The sequence below is a fragment of the Plutella xylostella genome, chromosome 29, assembly GCF_932276165.1.
Source record: "Plutella xylostella chromosome 29, ilPluXylo3.1, whole genome shotgun sequence".
Classification (NCBI taxonomy): Eukaryota; Metazoa; Arthropoda; class Insecta; order Lepidoptera; family Plutellidae; genus Plutella; species Plutella xylostella.
The window spans coordinates 6,317,632-6,340,907 of record NC_064009.1 but is presented as its reverse complement, the minus strand read 5'-3'; the positions used below and the strand labels follow the sequence as shown (position 1 = coordinate 6,340,907).

Below are 23,276 nucleotides of genomic sequence, written 5' to 3'. Positions count from 1 at the left end.
GATTGAACCTTAGTTGTATGACTAGGCCGAACGTTGATTGCACAAACGTCACAAAACGTCCAACTAGTTAGCTGACTTAAAATCAGTCAGGTGGTGAACAAAACAAACATGGCGTCTAACAGCTAACAGCTGACACACAAAGCACCTATATTGTTAGTTTTTTGCAAATAAATTAGCTTTAAAGTGCGTTATTTGTGTTAAAACAGTGTGACAACGTGGATTTACCTATCAATACGCCGCGGGCGGATAGTTTCAAAGAAAAAAATGTGGCGAAACTGGATAATTATGAACAACAATATGAAGGTACGTTTATTGTTATTGTTTAGTTAATTTGTGAGATAAGGTCATGTTCACCCTAACCAGACATTACAAAGTTGCTATAATAGTATAGCTGGGATATATATGGGATATAGATCCCATTCAACGACTTCGCTGAATGACGTTCAGTCAAGACGTCGAACGTTACAATAAACGACTTGACGAGTTGTCCTTTAGTCATACAACTGAATAGCGCCATCCAATGAACGGGCTAGTGGTTCAATCAAACAGGAGATTTAACCAGATGCCTGCGACATATATAAACATGCCGATTGTACGACAACTTTCGTTGGTTCGTTTTTCGTCAGTATAGAGTAACAACTCCCGAGTCCGCGTTGTTCTATGGAGTAAAACTCCAGTAGCGGGTATACCGATTCAAATGAGGTTTCCTTTGTTGTATGATCAATAATAACCATATACCTATTTCTTGGAACATCTTCGATGATATCAACTTGAACTCGTAACACTTGTGGCACATCCCGAGGCTTCATATAGGTACAATCATTATGTATTATATATACATAGAGGTACATATATACGACTAGATTATCAATAAAGCTTTCATGTCAAAACCTGATACGGGTACCAATGAGTAGGTATCAAGGAACTGATACAATATTACCTCTAACATACAAAGGACCTCTGTCTACCATTACCACGGCAACTAGACTGCTATCCGATTCCAGGAAGACTGCCTGTTGTCTGGATTGGCAAGCCAATTTACCTGGGGCTTCTAATTCAATGTTTGCAGCGATGAAAATGTCACTTGCACGGTAGCATCATGAGATTACAATGAAAGTGAACCATTTATAGAAGAGATAGAGATGCCTTTGTCAATTGCAAATATGTATATTGTTGGAAACCTATTTTATTGTGTCACTCAACTAATTTATATTAGGTACCTATTCATGAATACAAACCAATTTTTCAAGTGATTTTCTCAAGACAACTTTGGAGTGGAATTATATTTTTGACCATATGTTTGAGATAAAGCCAGCTAAAATAATCCGCGTCATGTCAAATACAAAAGGAAGCCGCCGGGAATTAAGTCCATCCGTTTCAGAGCCAACGTAGCTACCAACAAACCCGTAGACATACCAGACACACACGTCAAACTCACAAAAGTCCTCTTTTTCGCACATGCGTTGAAAATCCATACAAAATGTCGTAAATGTAACTTAAGATGCCACTTATGTTGCGTTTATGAATAACTTACATCCCCAAGAGTCTAATAAAATCCGGCGAATATTCCACCTTTGTCATCAAATTATGTTTCCTCTGAAGCCAGTCACGTTTGTCAACGATGAACCGACGACGGATCCCTAACGAACGTTTACTTTGACGACACATAAGTATACCTCGGTACAGTCAATAACACGGATTACTTCAGGTTTCCTCTCTTGAATAATACCAAAGATTAATACAGGTTGTTACAAAAATATACAAGGTATAAGTACTTAAGTGAACCGAAAAGGGGTGACAGCTCAGCTAGTCATTCTGAACATCTTTTGGGCTATTTCTTTTGGAAATTCATCTAGTAATAAAAAAATAAAAAACCGACTTCAAAAATTACTAAAAAGTAAGAAATAATTAATAATAGCAGGAACTGTTCTTTTTTTATGTAGGTGCGGTGACAAAGGAATCTAAAGAAATATGGCACCAACTTCAAAAAAGAACAGTTCCTGCTATTATTAATTATTTCTTACTTTTTAGTAATTTTTGAAGTCGGTTTTTTATTTTTTTAAATTATTGTTTTATTTTATTGTTTTTAGTTTATTTGCAATTATAAATTGTCACTCAAAAGTAAGATGCAAATGATACCATTTCGTCCTACTAGTTAATACGAATCATTCAAGCCTAAGCACGAGGTAGTTGCTATATACCGTTGAGTAGTTCCCTTCACTGGCTTCCGTTTCCATCATCAGATCAGGTCAAGGTCACTATCATATTTTTTAATTATAAGAACTATATTTACGTTCTAAATTTCATTAGAATCGGTTAATAGGTGCCCAAAATGGAAATTCATACCCTGTTTTACCCCTTTATAGACCCTTGGAGATGAAACAAAATTCTGAAAAAAAATGGGACCACCTGGGAGCTTACCTAATACATCAAAAAAAGAATTTTCAGAATCGGTCCATAAACGGCGGAGTAATCGGTGAACTAACATAAAAAAATAAATAAAAAAAAAGATTTCGACGAATTGAGAACCTCCTCCTTTTTTTGAAGTCACCTGACCAACAGAGTGCCTCTGGAAAAGGAACAATTCGATTCGATTAGAAGATTTTGTGATTTCATTCATCGCTAGGTACTTACAATGATTGTGAGTAGGTTGAAATTAAAACGGTTTGACAGCAACACATCTACAAATCCACATACTCTCGACCAAGATTACGATGTTACTCAGCTTATGCAAAAATTTATGCGAACAGTTTTTGCTTTATTTTTACACCACACCATCTTGTTAATCTAAAGCTATATTATATATTGTTAATGTATAACCCCCTTATTCATAAAAAAGTTACTGAACGGATTAACTATTGAACTGTTCTGTCCCTCTCTGACAGAGAACAATTTGTTCTTTGACAGAGAGTGACAAAACAGTTCAATAGCTAATCCGTCCAGTAACTTTTTTATGAATAAGGGGTTAGGGTATAATATCTAAAGGTATATTGTATATTGTTAGTCTACGGCTCCGTGGCATAAATCTTCAGAAAGCATTAAAAATTCCTGAATATGTTACGTAGGTAACCACATTTTTTTTTACGTGTAAGTACTTATACGGTAAGTCCTCCTAATAGCACAATCGTGAAACATTCGTGATGTCCGCTGAACTGCGTCTCCGGTGACCCGTCATGAATTTTTTACTCGCTACCTTCCCTATTGTTCTTGCGTGTGTACCTCAGCTCTACGAGCGTCCGTCTGTCTGTCATTGTTAGCGTTTCGTTTGAAGTTTGAAAGAAAAAGAAAGTTTGTACCTATCTTAAAGTGTTTTAGAATCTATAAAAAATTTAAGAAATAAAAAGTCGTAAACGATAGTCTTCAATAGTTGGTTCTTAAATGTACATTACCGACTGGTCAAAACCCTTTCTGTCCTACTGTAAATGTAGTTTACAATTTGGTAGAGTACTAAGATGAATGAGTCAGCTTCTAAGTAACGTAACTGTCATATAAACAAATGCAACCGTCGCCGCGTCATCGTAGGTACAGTACTACAAAGCTCGATCACTGTTCGGTTGTGTTTTCATTCTTTCCGAATTTCTACAAACTTTCATTTTGCAAAGGAGTCACTTCAAAATCAGTGCAACGGGAATTTTACAGTTGGCTATGAAATATTATATTCTTTTGTTACCGTCAACACGACCGATTTACCGGGGTGGGTCGTTTCAAGAATGTGTTCTCAGTGTACCTTTGATATTTGACCCCGTCGGACGGAATCCTTTGACCTTTGTCATATTCGAGCTGGAGGGAAATCACGGGGATTTAAGGACGTGTTTCGACAAACATATGACGCAAGTGTACCAAAACTTTTCCTCGACTACTTAATTAAAGTTGTGTACTCGTGTTGTCAAAAAATGTAAGTAATTAATAACAAATTATTATACTTATGAGGCACGTGATTTAGTGTCCCGACAAATTTATAAATCTGTTTCTCAATACATATTACATTCGTCTGCATAAATAGATAATCTAGCTGTTATCTCTTGGAATATGTTACAGTTGTATTTTACGATAGGTAAGTTTTTAAGCATAAGTATTAAGTATAATAATTATGATGACAATTACAAGCCCTATTGTAGATTTTGTGTTTGAATCCGACACGATACGAAAGGTAGGTTAGACAACACAAAAATGGTCGCGAATAAATGTAATAGTTCAAAAATATAGTTGAGCCGCCATGGTCCTTGTTTAGATTCAACTGTTCGCCAGGAGAGTTTTAAGTCGAGGACTTAGTTGGTTCCGGTCGCCATCTTTTGTGCAGTGCTTGTGTCAAATTCGAATTCAATTTCTGTTACTGTGGCCCGGACGTGCCCGGGCATAGGAGGCATTCATTGCTGGAGCATCCTGTATCTTTGCAAAACAAATGTGGATTCTTTGCTGTAAGTACATAACTCTTTATAGTACCAATATAATTATATTATGAACGAAAAAACAGTGCCTATGTAACGTCACGTATGTTTGTTAATAAAGTATAAGTCCAAAATTTATGCGTCCTTATTCCTGAGTGAGTGTTATAATGTAATCATGGTACGTAACTACTTTTTTAAAAAAGAAAAAAAAAATTATCGCAAAAATCTTACGAAAAATACATTATAATAAATGAAACGAAATCTAGAATCCGTCCTGTTATAATTATATCTGAAATAAGTTAAAACCCAAATGACTTAATAATAATTTCCACTGGTTCCACATAATATTATTTAATTGCCAACACAGCCCACACGATCAAAGAGAAAATGGGATGCAAACCGCAATACTTATCACAAAACGTTTGTATCATATTCAATTAAAACGCTACCATCTAAAATATGCAACCTGTACAATTAATTTATTCATATTTATGCTTTATTTCGTTAACGAAGCCATTTTGTTGTCCTGACTTAATTAATTGGTATTACTTGGGCATCATAATAACCTCAAGAGAGGCGACGATACTAAATTGATCATTCCGTTGGGATTTCACTTTAAATTAATTGGTAAATTTTGCTACACAGATATTTAAAACCCTTGCAGAGGAGGAAAGTAATTTATTGCGGGAACATTGCGAACGGGAAAAAAATGCAAAAAATCGACGAGCTGAAAAGATTAGTCAAATTTAAAAGGCAACAGACGCTATTTTCGATGTCAACAGATGGGAGAAGAAATTGGAGTGAAATTAAATGGTACGGTTATATTTTTGTCATTGAATTTATGAGATTTGGGTATTGTTGTTCGTGAGGACTTTTTAGAACCGGCCAAGTGCGAGTCGACTCGAGCGAAAAGGGTGGCCGAATGTATTATAAATACGAGTAGTATATACATAGTTAGTCGTAATACAATAATTGTAAAATTTAATAATAGTTGGTACGAGTGATTTCATCGAGAAAAACCCCTATATGTGGGGTCAAATGTCAATATTCTAGAAATGGCGGCCAAATGTCAATATTCTAGAAATGAATTTTTCCTGTACCTCCTGCGGGTTGACTGGCAGAAAACGCTTTTAGCATTAAGTCCACCCTTTGTACTTTTATTTGTAATATTTGTACAATCAATTCAATAAATAAATAATTATGTGAGCTCTCTAATAGCAGTAGGTTACCATTTACTCAAACACAATTATTTACGTACTACTCTTATAATTATTACTACTAGTAGCTGTGACTATGTTCCAATAATATGAAGTTTAAAGCAATTATAGGGGAGGGTAACTTTGATGTGAACTGAGAGACAGAAATACTTCAACTGGGATATTTGCGGTAAACGTTCAGTTTCTCTTAGCCTTTTTAGGAGTGATTTGGTACTATTGTCACTGGAACTTTTTCATTGCTCGCGAATGTATAGTAAGTAGTAGAGTTGATTTAAATGCAAATTTGCCAGAATTATTAGTAAAAGTGCTTACTTCTTTACCATCTTTTACTATTACTATAATTTATTTTCAAGTAGGTACATTATCAGCAAAATGCGGACTTCTATATCGAATCGGGTTTAGGTTTAAACGTTTATTCTCATAAGAACATAATATACATTTGTTCACTTAAAATGAGATAGTGAGATAGTATAGCAGCAGTTTCAATATCATAGCAAACATGTGTTATTCTTATCATGTTAGCTAACAGTTGCTACAAAAGTTTATATGTAAGACTTCGCATGAACCTCCCTAGAGGAACAACAGCATCGTATAGTTGCTTACAAAAGCATATGTATATGACAGAGTTTATCCAACTAAAGGAACTATGCACAGTTCCAACGTTTGCATTCCAAATAGCGACGCGTCTTCGCGTAACTCGCATTCTCAGGTAATTAACAACTCAGATTGTACCTACTTCAAATATACATAACTACGAGTTGGTTCAAGTAAGACGGTTCTAGAGTGAGAGGGTAGTGAACCCAAACAATACAGGGTAGGTTAGGACCCAGGATAGGCAGGAACCCTGGATTGTGGTGGCGCTCATATTGAGAGGCCTATGCCCCGCAGTTGACTATTAGAGGCTGTGTGTGAGTATGTCTCGTAGTAGTAGTTTGTAGCATAGCCCCAAAATGAGTAGTCTGATATGAATACGTTTTTCTTGTAGCTTATTTAACATAATAAAGTCTTCTCCATCGTTATGAAGATGGCCCGAAACGTAATAAGTGTTCCAACCGTGGCTTTCGCCGCCTTCTCCTGTGTCAAGTAAATTAGTAACTCCAATGAAATGCAAATGGAGGCAGCGCGACGCGTAGAGAAATACTGTTGGAAACATTTGAGCATCTGCAAATAGGCGGGATCGGTTGGGTTGCAATTTGCAAAGCCGAGGAATAATAAAGGACATTCCGAGCGCCGAGGAAATGATGGCTGCGTTGTTTTGTTACTCGCAAGATGTTTAGCTGTTTCAGTTTAGTTATATACCGACTTATACGTAGACTATTGCTTTTTGGTTTATTTGTCTGAGTTTTAGACTTTTTTGTACCCATACAGGGTGTTGCAAAAAGGGTATAAGGGTGTGACTCAGGGAGTCAACAACTCGGGGGTGAACAACTTTTGTTTTTTTAAATTTGCGAACAATATGCAGCTTAGTACCTATGTATACCCTTTTTGCAACAACCTGTATATCTTTAATTTACCGAAGACTAAATCTAACTTTAAAATCATTTCAGTATGATAAATCCAGCAAATTTTGACTGCACAGGAAAGAAGTCTAATTGATGGAAATGATGAAGGATGCTGTGGAAGAAGACACCAGCTCATCAATCACCTCCGGGCGACGAGTGCTTAAATCCCGAACGCATTTATTGTCTAGAAAATTACAGTTTGTGATGAAAATTTGCAACCGGACACTAGCGTAATAAATTTCATGGTCCCGTAATTTCGTGGCATGATTTACGTTATGGTTTCAGCAACACAAAACAGTTTTTGCATTCGACCACTTTAATATGTATGGGTAATTGTGCGCTTAAAATAACATTTAATGAGCAGTGACGGAAATGTGCGCGTTAAACTAATTTCATCCTAACTAATATTATAAATGTGAAAGTAACTGTGTCTGTCTGTCTGTCTGTCTGTCTGTCTGTCTGTCTGTCTGTTACTCTTTCACGCCAAAACTACTGAACGGATTTGAATGAAATTTGGTATACATACGGTCTAGACCCTGGGAAAGAACATAGGCTACTTTTTATCACGGAATTCCCACGGGAAAACTTTTTAAGGCGAAGCGAAGCGCGCGGGGACAGCTATAATATAATATTTTTATTACATATTCTAAAGTACCTAGGTAATATTGCAAACTTTATGCATGGTCGAAGAGTAATACTACTGCATTTTTTATGTAGATGTCGTCCATAAAAGCAAGAACATTTCCACTCGTAATATTTCTCTTGTGCAGAGTATCTATTTAAACAATTAATATTCATCTACGGTATGTTTAAAACTCGACCTCAACGAGTAAAACTTGATAAGTTCACTGCAAACGCGAGTATTAGTGGAAAAATCAATGCGCATTCATTTCCAATTAGGAAGTTAAAAAAAGAAAAGCAAACCTCGATCTGACGACTTGACGAACCCGAAATAGAGTAGACGGAAAAAAACTTACGAAAATGACCGCGAAGTGAAGAGTAGTTTTCAAAGGATCGCCTCGCTTTGTCCCGTTGCGCTATTTCCTATATTTCCATCGACCACCCCAAGTTTAATGGTTTGTACGGAGATCGATTGCAAAGCGACTGTATTTTTATTTCGTAGTAAATTTTCAGTTCGTTTAGTTCGAACCGCGAACCGGTGCATAAAGGGGGGGGAAAGAACTACTTCGATCAAATGTTGGGGAAACTTGGACCTCCCCGTCGGTTAATCGCATATAACAACTCCGTTCTGTCGTCTCAGTCCACTGCTCCTTTTGTAGTATTTTTTATTTACTCTGAAAACTTGGGCGAGTTTATTTTCGCGAGCGCATTTGATGGCGAACCCTCATCCCACCGCGTCGCTTTATATCCGCCCCGTGACTGGCAGTTTTCTTAATAACTTATCGTTATGATTACGTAAAATTTTACTTAAGCATTTTTGCTTAATTTTTGGTCTGGGTTTGAAGTTATTTATAAACTAAGAACAAGACTACGTAATAATCACATACTTAAAGAATGAAAACACGTGGATGTGTGGCCCCTTAAAGTTAGTGGGGTGGCGGCACCTTTCACCTGTATATTATTATTTTCCTGTTCTGCCTTTATCGTGGCATATTTATGTACACAATAGGTTTAAATATGTTTGTATATATTAGGGGTATTTTAATGGATAGAATATGACCATGGATTAGAGTATGACAATGCTGAACGTAACAAAGTATATTTTTAATTATTTTTGTATGTAAGTACTAAGATTATGAATGAAACAACATAAATAAATACAAAATGCGCCGTGTGTTTTGTTTATACAATAAAAACTAGAGTAGGCGGAAACTAAAGCGGATATAGCCAGGGTAACCTAGAGCAGCCAATAGATTTTCTACAAACTTCTATGTAGAGTCCTAAAAGTAACAGTAGGTTTTCGCAGACTTAATAGAATAATTAAGGTGACTCCAGATATTGCCGTTATGGCACTTCAACATCTACACAAGTACCAGGCAACTACAATTCAAAGTAATTTATGTTATATAAATTGAACAGATTGATAGCGCAATATAAGGAATATCTTTCAGTCGGGTACAAAAGGATCTTCCCCGAGTGACGTATCAACTGTACGTTGCATAAGTCCGAAGTACCCTGGGCAGCCATTGACTTACAATTAATTTGAGTGACATTTTGACAACACGATAATATACTTTCGAAAAAGTACTAGTTACTACCTATGCAACATGGTTTTAATAGCATCAACACAACAGCATTTTCAATAAATTAGCATAACTTAAATTTCAACACATTTTCTATAACTTTTATACAATCAATCCAAAGAGGCACTAACATTGGCAAGAAGAACAATCTAATGGACTAGCTTTAATGATAGGTTAAAGTTATATAGGTACTCATAAACAATAAATAAATTAATAAACTCAACAAACCCTTCCCACTATAGTTCCGTCTACTCTGCGCCGCGAAAGACTATACCCAACGCAAGTCTGTTTTAGATTTTAATTATCTCGCTGCCGTTCCTATTGTTATAATTTGCTTGTTTATTGCGATTTTGTACGTTTTCTTTTGTTTTCACTGTGGCTGGATGTGATTCTCCCTGTGCTCGTCGCTGTTCTGAAGGAGCACGAGGCTGCCACTCTGAGCCGGAGTCTCAAGGAGGGGCAGGTTCTCGGCCTCTCCTGCGGAAAGGATTGTGTTTAAAATTCATTTCTCTGCGTGTTTTCCTAGGGATTGTAGGTTTGTGATGGTGGATTCTTGTTTGTGTGGTGTACCGTGGTTTGGATGTAAGTGGAGTGGTTTAGACAGGTTAACCAATGCATTAGAAGTAACAAAATATGCATACAACCCAATACTAAGTAGAGCCCTACTCAACGGAAATGAATGTATGTAAGTATAGCTCTTTTTTTCTTCATTGCACAAAGGACCCCATGATAAAAGTTGTCTAGTCTTTCTATATCAAACCTGTGTATGCAGTTTTTTAGAGCTGTTTATTTTAAATACGAGTAAGTAAGTATATTATAATATCTGAACACCTCTCCCTTTACTCACTTAGCCACTGCTCCACCCAAAGGTTGCCTGGAAGAGATTGTTTCTAGCGATAAGGCTGCCAGGTGTATACTTTGTGCAAAAACAACATTATGAACCAAAAGTTAACTCCAATACTGTTGGCGAAAGTCATTTCATCGTCACGTTTGGACTCAGCAGGACGTCCCTTTACACCCTGTATAAATTGTCAAGTGTAAAGTGTAGCGAAGTATGGATTGCAGGTTTCAGCATTGCATCATCGAAACTGATGAAATGATTATACCCTATATTGATGCACAAACAATCGTTTGGCATAAATTCAGAATGACCCCTTGACTCAACCCTTGTCAGCTGAGTACATAACATCTTTTATAAACACCTTGTATGACAGAACAATATGGCAGATTTAAGACAGAAGTTCGGTGCCGGAATTTCCGTCGAATATTGTGTCCGCACCCTTATTCTAACCGCAGTAGTTACGTTCCTGGCTCACTCACCGATTCTCACAATAAAGTTGATAGCTTCGTTGTCATCAAGCATAGAGAACACGTTCTCTACAGGAATGTATACGTTTTGGGTGTGCTCCAAGAAATCTGCATCTCTCTCGCTCTTGCATGGACGTCTGCAATGTGAAAGAAAGGGAGGGGAAATGAGAATCAGATACATTCATGATTGAGTATCTTAGGCTATGGAACGGGTTGCAGATTGCATACACTGCCGTTACCTAGACTATAACAGTTTGTTATTTACAAGAGACGTTGGTATCTCAGTTCCAGTAGCACTATATTTGTATGTATACCTGTATTTATAAGAGGGATGTTATAAGCTGTATTGTCTTGCCTCAATGGCTACAGAGTCTTACGTTTCTGTGACATACCTACCTAATACAACCTCCATTTATAGTTAAAACTTATGTACAATCGTATATGCATAACATTGTATGAATTTCCCAACAACTTGTATAACACGCAGCTAAGTTGAAAACTTTATATAACATAACATAATCATGTCGTATTTTTTATTTTTTCTTGTGCCAAAGTTTTTCAGCAGCGCACTCCGGGGAAATAAATACATAAAGTTTGTTAGCGATATCATTTACAAACGGAAGATTAAGTCGTAAATTCTTGCCCCTCATTTATGAAGGCTAATCTTAGATTGCGCTGCATTATATTTTCGTTATAATTATTTATTTTACCTCTTTTATAGGCGCAAAATGCCGTTTTCGACAATACTCGTTACTCAATAGAAAATATTATGATATACATGATAATGCAACATGAATTTTCGTAGTTAAATAACGGTCCTGTGCTTATCAACTAAGTATGCACTGTTTACACATATTTTTTTAAAATATCGAAGTATCATACGTAGCAATATGAACTCAAATAGCACTAAATTTAATAGCAATCGAAATAATGTCACTGTATTAGTTACTTATGCATAAAATGTGAAGAAGAAACAAATATTACGAACCTGTAAACGATTTTCTTGATAGGATTGTTTGGTAGAAAGAGATCCACTTCGAAATAGTAGGTTTCAGGATTATCATCGTTGACAAGCACCGTCCACATCATTCTGCCTGAAAAAAAATATGTTTTTACTTAACTTTAATCTATAGATTAACTTTTGTATTAATTGTCGTCTACCACGCGGTAAGGGAGCTGCCCACACGACCGACATTTTGTAGGACAAATTTAATAATCAGTCCGACTTTTCTTTCTTCTGATTTTCTATTATTTCTGTCCTTCTGCAATGTGTTGCACTACTGAAATCACTAAAAGTCACAGCACACGTAACGTAAACGAGTCGCCTATCGCTCGAGCTTGTCCCGAGGTGCGATTATTTATTTTATTTTTATTTTATTTATTAAAACACAAAACGGATTTCAATTAATACATCACAATAACATGATTACGTACTATAAATTTAGATCTGAATTGAAATCCAAAATATGTGTTTACAGCATAATTAATTTAGACAAATCGTGCTTATGCTTAACCTATAGTATAACTAAGCAACTAAAAGACTAACACTAAATAACAAATTGGTTAAATGAAACCAGAAATGGAGAAAAAAATAAAATAATAATAAAATTATCGGTATTTATTTATATCTATTTAGTCTATGCGTCTGAGCGCATCTGCCAGATTACGTTACGATTCCCATTAGTGTGCGTTGCAGTAGGGAGTTTCATACAAAGACCACTGAACGGCTGGAGTTGACACGGTTACGATTCCCTTCCGTGTTAATATGACTGTATGCTGTGATATTAGATTCTAGTTCCCAGCTACAAAAAGTCGTTCAGGAATTGTCAGTCGTACCTATCTGAACCTAATGATTATGTCGAAACATAAATGCCAAAATACACTCCACTTACCACCCCTCCTATCGTAAATTTGGTAGACATTGAACACCTTCTCATAGCACTTCATGAGGAAGTAGTTGATGACGGGCTCGCTCCGCTTGGGGTTCCACTTGTCCCGGACGGTGATGAAGGGCAGTTCAGTGACCTTGCCCGTGTGCTTCTCGAAGCAGTGGTCCATCCAGTCGCCGGCCTTGCCCTCCCAGTTGCAGTCACCTGGGGAGGAAGCGGAGAGGTTATTGGGTATGTGGGAGATCATAGACAGGTCTGTTTTTTAATCTCAGATACTAAATTTACAGATTCTCAACGATTATGATTCATCAACGTATCGTTTTATTGGAGAGACAATCGACTGTGTTGATGAACCGTTCAGAATATGTCAATTGACTGATTAACTGTTAGCCCACAGAATGTTTGTACAAAATAATGTGGGCTAAGAGTTGCATTGGTTAATAAATTATATTTTAAATGTATGTATAATGTATAATGGGATCAAGGCCTTTATACGATTCACACCAAGTTTACACCCAAACATCGTCAGAGATATACAAACCCCTAATATATTAAACCCCTTATTCATAGAAAAGATCGAGGATGTTTTAGCTATTGAACTGTTTTGTCAAAAAACTAATTATTCTTTGACAGAGAGAGACAAAACAGTTCAATAGCTAAAACGTCCTATAACTTTTCTATGAATAAGGGGGATATAGTTTATTATGGCACGGTATGTGTCCGGTATTTCCACTTTGTTCCAATATCCTCAATAGTGAAAACAATAGAAAATAATATGTTAGTCCCAAGATTTAATAAGACAGAACAACAGGACATTGATAGACTATCCACGATGCTGATAAAAAGGGCAATCTAGGGTCCTTGTTTCAGCAAGTCGCAATAACTATGGATGATCAATCACAAAGGGTCCGTTTGATAGACAAGTCACTTCGTAGAAAGGGTTTTTCTTTTTTGTGCTTTTACGTTTTAAGATAGAACGGTCTGCTTCACTTTTCCTACAAATGTTTCATCTGAAACCAGTCCTCACTAAGTAAATATATAGAAGCGAAAGTGAGTGAGTCGTTAAATAATGAATAAATATATTTGGTATATTTTCATTCAACATAAATTGACCTGGTAGCATTTATCGTTGGCCCTTAAGTACTTTCAATTATTTACACAGCGAAAAACTATTATATTGAACCCATCTAACGACAACGATGATAGGAAGCTATTATCACATGAAACAGTGGCCATTTGTAAAAGTTATTTATAGCAAAAGGACGAGCTATAATAATATTTTACAGATAGGAACATTTAAAATATTTTTTATTTTATGATAGTGTTATCCCATTGATCATACCATACATACTCATCAGGTAAACATTGAATTGAAAACCCGACACGTATATGGTGTTATCTCGAATATAAACTTACTGCATTTTTACGGAAAACTTTACTGTACATAGTTGTAGGAAGATTCTAAGGTTTTCTGCAAAAATACAATAAAATGAATAATGGAAGCGACTTCTCTGATCTGACGATGGAAACCTCATTAACTAGCTTCCGCCTGCAGATGGGGTCACGCTTATTTAACGTTTCTAGAGGTGTACCTAATATATAGGTCAAGGGAACGAATATTGAACTCTCGGCAAACCCGGCTATATAAGCTTATTCGTTTAATTTGGCTAGCAAATCTTTCCTCCCAGCTATTTTCGAAACAAATTGTAATAACGTCCTGAATGGATTATTATTAACTTCCTTTTGTCAACCGTATTAGACTCTATTCAATATTGTCGTATTGTGAGCGCTGCCGTTATTATTATGCTAAGTTAAGCCTTTTATGAAATCATTGATTAGGTCTCCTACAATTTAGATCGATATCCCTGGTTCCATTTCTATCATTTTTAAACGATATCGCAAAAATACGAAGAAAATTAAAAAAACAGCGTGATCATGCAAATAATAAAAAGTAATAATAAATGAGCATGAGTATTGTATTAACTTGATAGCACTAGTTCCCCCCCCCCAACGAAATATAAAAATTTGCGGTCACTCTACAGGATTTGCATCGATACGCGTAGCACTAGCGCCTAGTATCGGGCGAACAGTTGGCCCACTAGCAGTCTAAATTGTGGTTCCTAATGGTAAGCGTCCACCTATCGGTATTGTACGTATCGGACCAAACGTATTTTCATAAATGTACGGAGAAACGGCATGCCGATGAATTGGACGCACTTGTGTGAATTTCTATACAAAGAATACTGAATGCGATGTGTCCGTTGCGTACGATCACGATAGGTAGACGCTTCGAAAGTCCGAAACATTGCGACTAACCGTAAACCCTGGCCATGAAGCAGTTGATGATCCGGAACTGGCAGTTGGCGGCGTGCTTCTCGAGCTGCGGCAGCGTGGCGTGGCGCGGGCAGCCCGCGTTGGTGCACGGGAACAGCACTTTATGCGCCAGGGACTCGAGTACCAGCGGCCGGATTGGGGACAGCTCTTTCTGGAATCAATATACCGTCAATAAATAAAAACCTTGTTTATGGGTCAAATGGGTGTTTAAAACATAACTTGACAGATTTATAAGGCGTTAGACAGGGTTTAACATGTATTTAAGTTTTGTTGGTAACACCTTAAGTTTTTTGTTTTTGAATTAATATTAAGTCATAGAATTACCGATCATAGCTCATCACTCTACTAACTAATAGTGGATAGTAAGGTAGGTATAGGGTTAGTATTAAGAAAAAAAGTAGTAGATATGTAGAATAGTGTGTTTTTATGAACCCTTAATACCTTAACACAAAAACAACAACATAATATTACTTATAACACTTATCATTTTCTTTATCGTGAATCATTCATTTTTGTTTCAGATTTTTCATATTGATACTGACATGTTAATGATAAATTTATGATAAGACAAGATAGATAGGTTGTAATATTTCAAACAATATAACTTAAAAATAACAACACTACCTACTAATAAGTAGAACTAATATAATACGCTATATTATACCGCTTTCGCCTTAGCACGTTAATTGATACAAGGAATTGAGTGTCTTCTTTCGTTACTCAGAAATATGGGAACCACCTCAAAGTCTTTAGCAACCTAAATTAAAAGCCAAACATCTTACATAATAAATTTTCCCCGAAATAGTATTTAAGGTGGTTGTACCAAGAAGTATCTAAACTCGAGTCTGTTGTGGTTAATATTAGAGAACAACATGTTTCATTTAACGAATTTTCTGCTTACATACCTACGTTCTTTCGGTACTTGGTGTAATGTTTTGAACCATTTTTATGAAATACTAGCTGTTCCCGCGCGCTTCGCTTCGCCTCAAAAAGTTTTCCCGTGGGAATTCCGGGATAAAAAGTAGCCTATGTTCTTTCCCAGGGTCTAGACCGTATGTATACCAAATTTCATTCAAATCCGTTCAGTAGTTTTGGCGTGAAAGAGTAACAGAGAGACAGACAGACAGACACAGTTACTTTCGCATTTATAATATTAGTTAGGATAGCCAAGGCACTAAACTGTAGCACAGAATAATAACTTATAGTAATGGTATATAATAATTAACAATTAGACTTTATCTAAGAATCCCTTGTTAATTATAAATTATACGTATACTTTTGTGTAACACAATGCTTCTTTGACGAGGTATTTAAGGTTTTTAATCCTTTGTTAACGAACACCGCGAACCGAATAATTTGTTTAATCAATTTGTTAAGACCCTTACGTTAAGTTTCGTTTCTTTAGCATTTTTTTAATGTATTTCAAAAAATATTAAATTAAATACGACATAATTATTATATCTACTAATAATCGCTGAACGTCCAAAATTGAGACATCTTGTCCAAAATGTCTTCACTTTTGAGGAGCAGCGGCGAACAGACCTGGACACAAAAAGAGACGAACTGAAAGCCAGACCACCTGCGGCAATCGTATACAATTACGAAAATGGTACACTGAAATGTGGCATATGCGATCGAACATTTACCGCCAAAATAGGCTACATAGGCACACCAACGAAGCCTAAATCTCCACTAGCAGTCGCCGTAGCAGTATCGGCATGGAAGACGTCATCATCATCATCATCACTACTAATCGTTACACCAATAAGTTGCCGACACAAAGTAAGACACAATAAGTACGTACGTGGATCATTCGAAATTGTATCATATCGAAGTTGTATCATATATCATATCACACCATACAGCTTTCTTCATAACCTAACTTATTGCGGGAAGTCGGCATCGCATCGTCGTGGTGTCATATTAAGATTGCCTTTCTGCTAGCGATTCCCGATAACTATCAATACTATCAATATATCTATATCAGTGCATTGATATTGATACAATAAAAAGCGAAACATGTTTCGTAGCGCATATACAGGGTGATTTTTTATCAGTATATTCCCGAAGTCAGCTACACTGAAACTTTGATGTGACTAAACTCTAATATTTCGACAAAAACAGCTGTTCAATATTAAAGTTCTATACATATAACTTGTAATTGTGGCTGTTTCAGGGTTGGTCCCTGAAAGTTGTACAGTCTGTTGGTTTTTATCTTACATAGATACAATCAGATACGATATATTGAGATACGAAATGCCGATAAGTACAATTAAATGGACATATCGGGCGTGATGAGTAATTTCTGCTTTATTTAATAATATTATGAGTTCGGATTCGTACTTATGTAACTGACAGAAAAACAAGATGATATGGATTTCTATTCAGGCATTGAGTTTAACGTACTAATATGTCCTATTCTTAATTTAAGTGACCATTGGAAACCGGTGGTGGTGATAGATGTACTCGTATGTATGATGTAGCTAATGAAAATAGCAAATCAACAACATGTCCACTTACAGGTGCAGGTACACTTCTGTACCGTGTAAACTCATAAATGCTGACTCATTCATTTAATCATTGATAGGTAGTTAGTGCGACAAGGTACTCACCTTGCAAACATGGTGGCGCTGGTAGCTCTTCTCGAAGCAGCCGCCGCGAATGCTGTGACCGTCATATACTACTGACTCATTCATTCAATGATTGATGGTTTGTTAAGTTCGCTCCATACTCTCTACGAGAGATTTTGTCTCGACAAAACTATTCACTATTAAAACTCTTGGCGAGACCTCCCGAATAGGGCCAGCTACACTTGTATTCGCTACGTCTGGTGTAGTTTTGTCAAGATTTTGGAGCGCGCTAGACCTGCCGAATAGGGCCTCTACTCTCTCGTGTTTGCTTCGTATCGTGCAGTTTTGTCCGTGTCTAGAGCGCGCTTTAATTCGACAAGGTACAAAAGTATATAATATGTTGAAGCCGTCACCTTGCACACATGGCACTGGTAGCTCTTCTCGAAGCACAGCCCGCAGATGCTGTGTCCGTCCACGCACAGATGGAGCGGCGGCTTCATGTACTTCTTGCATTTCGTGCACGTCAGCTCCTTGATCAGACTCTCGTAGTGGTCCGTCTCGAGCAGCGTGCTCAGCGTTACTGTGAAGGGAATAAATAATTAAATTTTATTTTGTTAGTTTCGAATACTTCTTCAATCTATGTCCTGCTAGCCAAGCACGGGGTGCAAGACGCACACCGAATTCCATCCAAATCGCTGGATCGGTCCAACCGTCAAATTACAAATTTCTATCACATAATCACCGGCAGAAAGGCTAGCACAGGCGATTCATTCGCGCGCGTCCCATTCTAGCCCTCTGTGATAAGAATAAAAAAATGAATGTCCTCCTAGCCGAATTTCAACCACGGCGGCCAATCTCAATTGAGATCAGCCATCTACGCAGGAGTACGTAGGTGGTCTGAAAAGTTTCCGACCTCAACGTGAAGATGGTAGCACACATCAATTAAAGTCAGGGAATGTACCTAATTGTGCATCTTTTGACAGCAACACCTCAAAGTTTCAGCCATTTTTGACGCCCGGTTTTTATTTTACAGTCGTTTGAGTGAGTCGATGTGAGCATTTCTGTGAAAATGGAAAAAATCGAGTATCGAGTTGTCTTAAAATATTTGTTTTTGAAAGGGAATGCCCCTACGCAAATCAAAGATGAGTTAGATTCTGTGTACGGGGACTCTTCACCGTCATTTACCACAGTAAAATTTTGGGCAGCCGAATTTAAACGTGGCCGTAAGAGCTTCGGAGATGATGAACGTTCGGGACGTCCAAAAACTGCAACTACTGACGATAACATCGCTAAAGTTCACCAAATGGTGTTAGACGACCGCCGAATTAAAGTGAGAGAGATAGCAGAGGCAATGAAAATGTCCAGAGAACGTGTTTGTCACATATTAAATCAAGATTTAGGCATGAGAAGGCTGTCCGCGCATTGGCTGCCGCGTTTGCTAACGTTCAGACCAACGACGTGTTCGGATGAACATTTCCAATGCTCTGTTGGCGCAGTTTAGGCGCAATAAATCCGAGTTTTGGCGCCGCCTAATTACTATATGAGAGACTATGTAGAAGAATAAAAATAAATTTTAAGAAAAAAAATCTTGTATCTATGTTAGGTCGGAAACATTTCAGACCACCCACGTAGATTATAGTGCCCAAGTGTGTGCGCAGTACACAGGAGCACTCTCTGTTCCATCACTCTCATGGACCAATGGGACGGATTGACCGACACGACTGGAGAGAGCTAGGCGCAGGACCGCCTGCTTTACATGCCCATCCGACAGCATGGATCGTTTTACTGTTTCGGACATCAGGTGATCAGCCTTCTATGTCCTAACCAAACATAGAACCACAATTTAGAACACACAAATTGATGGTCCCACCCGTGAATCGAACCCGGGACCTCTGGGTCATGAAGCGAAGCTTCTACCACTAGACCACAGAGGCAGTTGCCCTCTGTGATAAGACAGAAATGTTTAATTTTACGGTTAGACTGATCTAGCGGTTTGGAAAGAGCTAGGTTGGGGTTTCTCTGAAGATGTCGTGAAAAGTAAATACTTCAGTCAATCTGCAAACAGTGGCAGGGGTTCGGGGGTCAACCTAGATAGATATCAAACTTTGTACTATAACAGTTTAAACATTCGGCTCTTAAAAAAAAGCAGTTTCGTCAGCAGAGGCTGGCTATATACAATATTTGAAGGTCATGTAATTTATACCCTATATGCAAGAGGTATAGATAGAGTCTTGATTTTTATAGTTGTAATATTGGTTATTGTATAAGTATGCGATTCGCTCGCCTGTGGAGATATCCCCTAAGCAAGAGAAGCCCCTCTGCCCCGCTCTCATTCTTACAAAATACTGAAGCCTCACGTGCGACAGTAAACGATATACGACACGTCGATGAGGTCGTTAACCCCGGGGTAAGTCGCTTAGCTTACCTCAGTAACGGGCAGTAAAACGTAGGCTATATGACTCCCCGGTTTAGAGCCAGCTAGTATGACGCTCGGAGTTTGAATGCAGGAAATTAAAGTGAGCAGGTGTGTGAAATTTCATGCCGGATTTCCGCAACTATTACTTCTTTTTTGTTTTATTTTCTACATTGCCTATTTCCCCCATGGGTACGTCACTTTACTGTGATAACAGGACACACACGTAACAATTTTGCAAGAATACGGGTTTAATACCGTTTTGCTTTTACACGTTTTTACTCTTTCAGGTATATTTTGAACGAAATAATTGTAGAAAAATAATAGTAATGCCTAGACTCTTTGCTCAGATGAATATTTATAGTGCCTGGATATTATGCCAAGTTTTAAAAAGCTGTCTTAATTTCAGTAACTAATATTAAGTACTGTCTGAAAGAGTCGTGAACATTTCATCATCATCAGCCCACAATCGGCCACTGCTAGACATAGGTCTCTCCCAAGGAGCGTCATAACACTCTATCCTCGGCCCTCCTCATCCAGTCACTATCATCTAGTAGCCGCCAACAGCCCGTAGGGCGTCCCACGCTACATGCGAATTCATGGTCGCCACTCGACAATTAGTTTACCCCACCGGCTATCGATATCGGTGTGAAAATTCTTTATGTGTTTAATTAATAACAGCAGATTCTACATACTTTAGGAATCGCCAAAAACGAGGATTACTCGTACATTGTATCTTGTATAGTGTGTAGGTGACTACATTGTACTATGGTTATGTTTATTCCCACTAGGTAATATCTGCATTTAGCATTGACATATTGATGAAACCATTAATATAATTTATGCATTCGAGTACCTACGCAATTAAAACTAATTGGATTGTATATTCCAGATTCTCCTGTAAGAGTATTTTACTGTTAATAATGTAATTATTCCAAAACACGTATTTACTTTAATTTATAAGTAGGTATAATTTATAATTATAATGATCAAAAAATATCTAGGTACAACACTTTATTTACTTACCTAACTGAAATTTCTTAAACAATGCATTCTGAACTACGCCAATGCAGTACTTTTAGCTTCCACAGAAATTCTTACCTTTGGGCATGTGCAAAAATCGATGTAATAATGGTCAATAGGTAGGTACTTATGAAAACAGATTTTAAGTACGCTTTACTTAAAAACTATTTAAATATATTTGTATATTCAGGGACTACGACACAAACAAGGCGTCTAATATCCAAAGAATTCAAAGCCACATCACAAGCACAGTCAGCTACAGAAAAGCACTTCACAAAACAACCACAAACAAATACATAACCACTGCGCAAAGAAGTCTCATGTTATGTACTAACATCTCTTCCCGTCGAGTGAAGTCGTCGACGACATCTCAAAATAGCTTCAGACACACGGAAAACCACTCAACACGCAACTAGACCGCCTCCGGTATAGTTTCACAGTTGGTAAACACAGTTTGAGCCGCACTGGTGGCTGTCACACGAAACAACACTAATCGCAGATCCATTTTCAGTGATAATTTTCGCGGGTTATCTACGAACGATTGTGGTTGGTGAGCGGGCGGGCGCACACGGCGCCGACTCTCTACATTTTCTAGACTTATCTGACTTATTGTTATGTATAACTATAAAGCGTTCATATTTTATTCAAGGCTACGGCACGGCAATGTGAAGTATTCAGAGCATTGTTATAGCTACGCTAGGGTATTTTTAATAAAACATAAATTGATTTTTTTAATTGCGTGCCTAGGCGAGCTATGTCATAGCTGCGATTTATTTTAGTCGTAAAGCCTTTCTTTTATCAATATTGAAATATTTGATTATAATAAATAAATAATCAATGATTAAATATTCACGTAGGTACGTCGAACCACAGTGCACAGTGGTCTAATTTTAATAGCAAGGTCGCGGTGAGACTAGCGCGTCGCTAAGGGCCGCGTCACACTACGTAACGTCTGACCTGCAGTTCGTTTGCTTCACCACTGGTCAGCTACTAAAACTGTTTTTGGCCGTCTTTCGTTTTACTTTACAGTGTACACTCTACCCTACGCTTGTAATGAAATGAAATGTTGCTGAGAAATAGCCGTTATGAATAAAGAAAAACTTTAAGTGAATACCTATGTGAATTGTGAAAGCCAACGGCTATTAGTTCTACCTAAATCTATTGGCTTTTTCTTTGCATGCCGAAGTTTTGTGTTAAGAAGTCAAGTTCATTGTAAGAATCTATTCTAGTCTCAATGTCTCCGCAGTTGTCGCACATCGCTGATTATTTCCGTCCCGACGCGCCAATCTTCAGTTATTATCTTTCACATTGACACTTTCAACATCGGTCTATCTCGTACTGCTGCACATTGTGTCCAATATTGACGATACCTACTCAAAAGTACCGCATTGGATTTACGTAAATCTATTTATTATCAGGTAATTGGTACTGCGCAAAGATAATAAGGAGATATGGGGCAGGTATGTCGATAGCTCGTTATTATCGGAATAAGGTTATTTCATACATACGAGTACACATATTCTGCTCGTATATGTTCAGTGGAATTATGAAGTCGAGCCACACCGATGTAGGTCGGCGAATGACTGGTTGCGAATGTTAGCGTGATTACATTTATTGCCGATGCCAAATCAGTGTAGGATTGTTACTTCATATCAGTGTGTGTAGGTATAGATAAAATATTTTTCATCGCTCATGCTCTGAAAGATGTTATGTGTTCCCTGAAAAAAGATGTGAAAATGGGTATTTTCGTCCCTAGGGAAAATTATCTTAGCTGTCTATTTTTTTTATTAATTATTATTTCAATCAGTACATTTATTAGTAATGCTGCACAAGTAGTAGCATAATAAAATAAATACCTATAACTGCAAGAAAACAAAAGAAAATGGAAATTTTATTTCAATACGCCATTCATTCATCAGCCGTAGCATCGGAAAAACAAAAGAGTCAATACGGACAACTCGGGCTAGGGCAAAAAGCGAAGCAGCGTAAAGCCTGACAGCAGCGGGCAGCGCTTTTAAGCTGCCTGTCGCGACCCATGGCCGATGCAAAAAGACCACCTGACTCGAACTCTAATCCCTCTAATTGAGGTGCTGCCTAGTCATTCATCTTTATTGGAGGGCCTCAGCTAATTTCTCGCTCGCAGATTTATGCTTACTCGCGTTCGCTCTGCCTGCCACCCTTTAATTGAAATTGAACTCCTGACCCTGCAAATGTGGAGTTTTATATGAGCTCGTTGGCTGCTCAGATCCACTGCTTAGCGGTTGGGTTGTTAAGGATATTTATTAGTATTAGCAAACGGATCGTTCATGTGACCCTTAGGAGCATACCTAACAAGCTGTGGGAATATGCGGAGAATACCAGCTATTGTGAAAGGTATCAGTGTATTTTTTATAGTTATTGGGGTTAAAAAATGGTCCATTCTATTAAT

The 23,276-nt window shown here is 37.5% G+C and overlaps 1 protein-coding gene across 2 annotated transcripts; it reads right to left on the bottom strand.

Moving 5' to 3' along the window:
- Positions 1–8,811: 8,811 nt before the first annotated feature.
- LOC105387644 (E3 ubiquitin-protein ligase SINA-like 11) lies at positions 8,812–21,388 on the bottom strand. Of its 2 annotated transcripts, none has more exons than XM_048631569.1 (7): positions 21,184–21,388; positions 17,826–17,992; positions 14,825–14,993; positions 12,512–12,712; positions 11,608–11,713; positions 10,632–10,756; positions 8,812–9,788 (listed from the first exon to the last, which is right to left on the bottom strand). In XM_048631569.1, exons 1-7 carry the CDS (start codon positions 21,215–21,217, stop codon positions 9,682–9,684), a joined length of 909 nt encoding a protein of 302 aa, XP_048487526.1. In that variant the 5' UTR covers positions 21,218–21,388; the 3' UTR covers positions 8,812–9,681. The 2 variants fall into 2 exon arrangements, with proteins under 2 accessions (XP_048487526.1, XP_048487527.1); XM_048631570.1 differs by lacking the exon at positions 21,184–21,388 and adding an exon at positions 20,927–21,055.
- Positions 21,389–23,276: the final 1,888 nt, after the last annotated feature.

What these genes read in the sequence shown, in the direction of transcription:
- LOC105387644 (XM_048631569.1), bottom strand. Translation starts at nt 21,217, where the DNA reads ATGTCGTCGACGACTTCACTCGACGGGAAGAGAT. An exon ending in ACCAGTGCCATGTGTGCAAG is followed by an intron (nt 14,994 to 17,825) that starts GTGACGGCTTCA and finishes TATTGATTCCAG; the next exon opens with AAAGAGCTGTCCCCAATCCG. An exon ending in CAACTTTATTGTGAGAATCG is followed by an intron (nt 9,789 to 10,631) that starts GTGAGTGAGCCA and finishes TCCTTTCCGCAG; the next exon opens with GAGAGGCCGAGAACCTGCCC.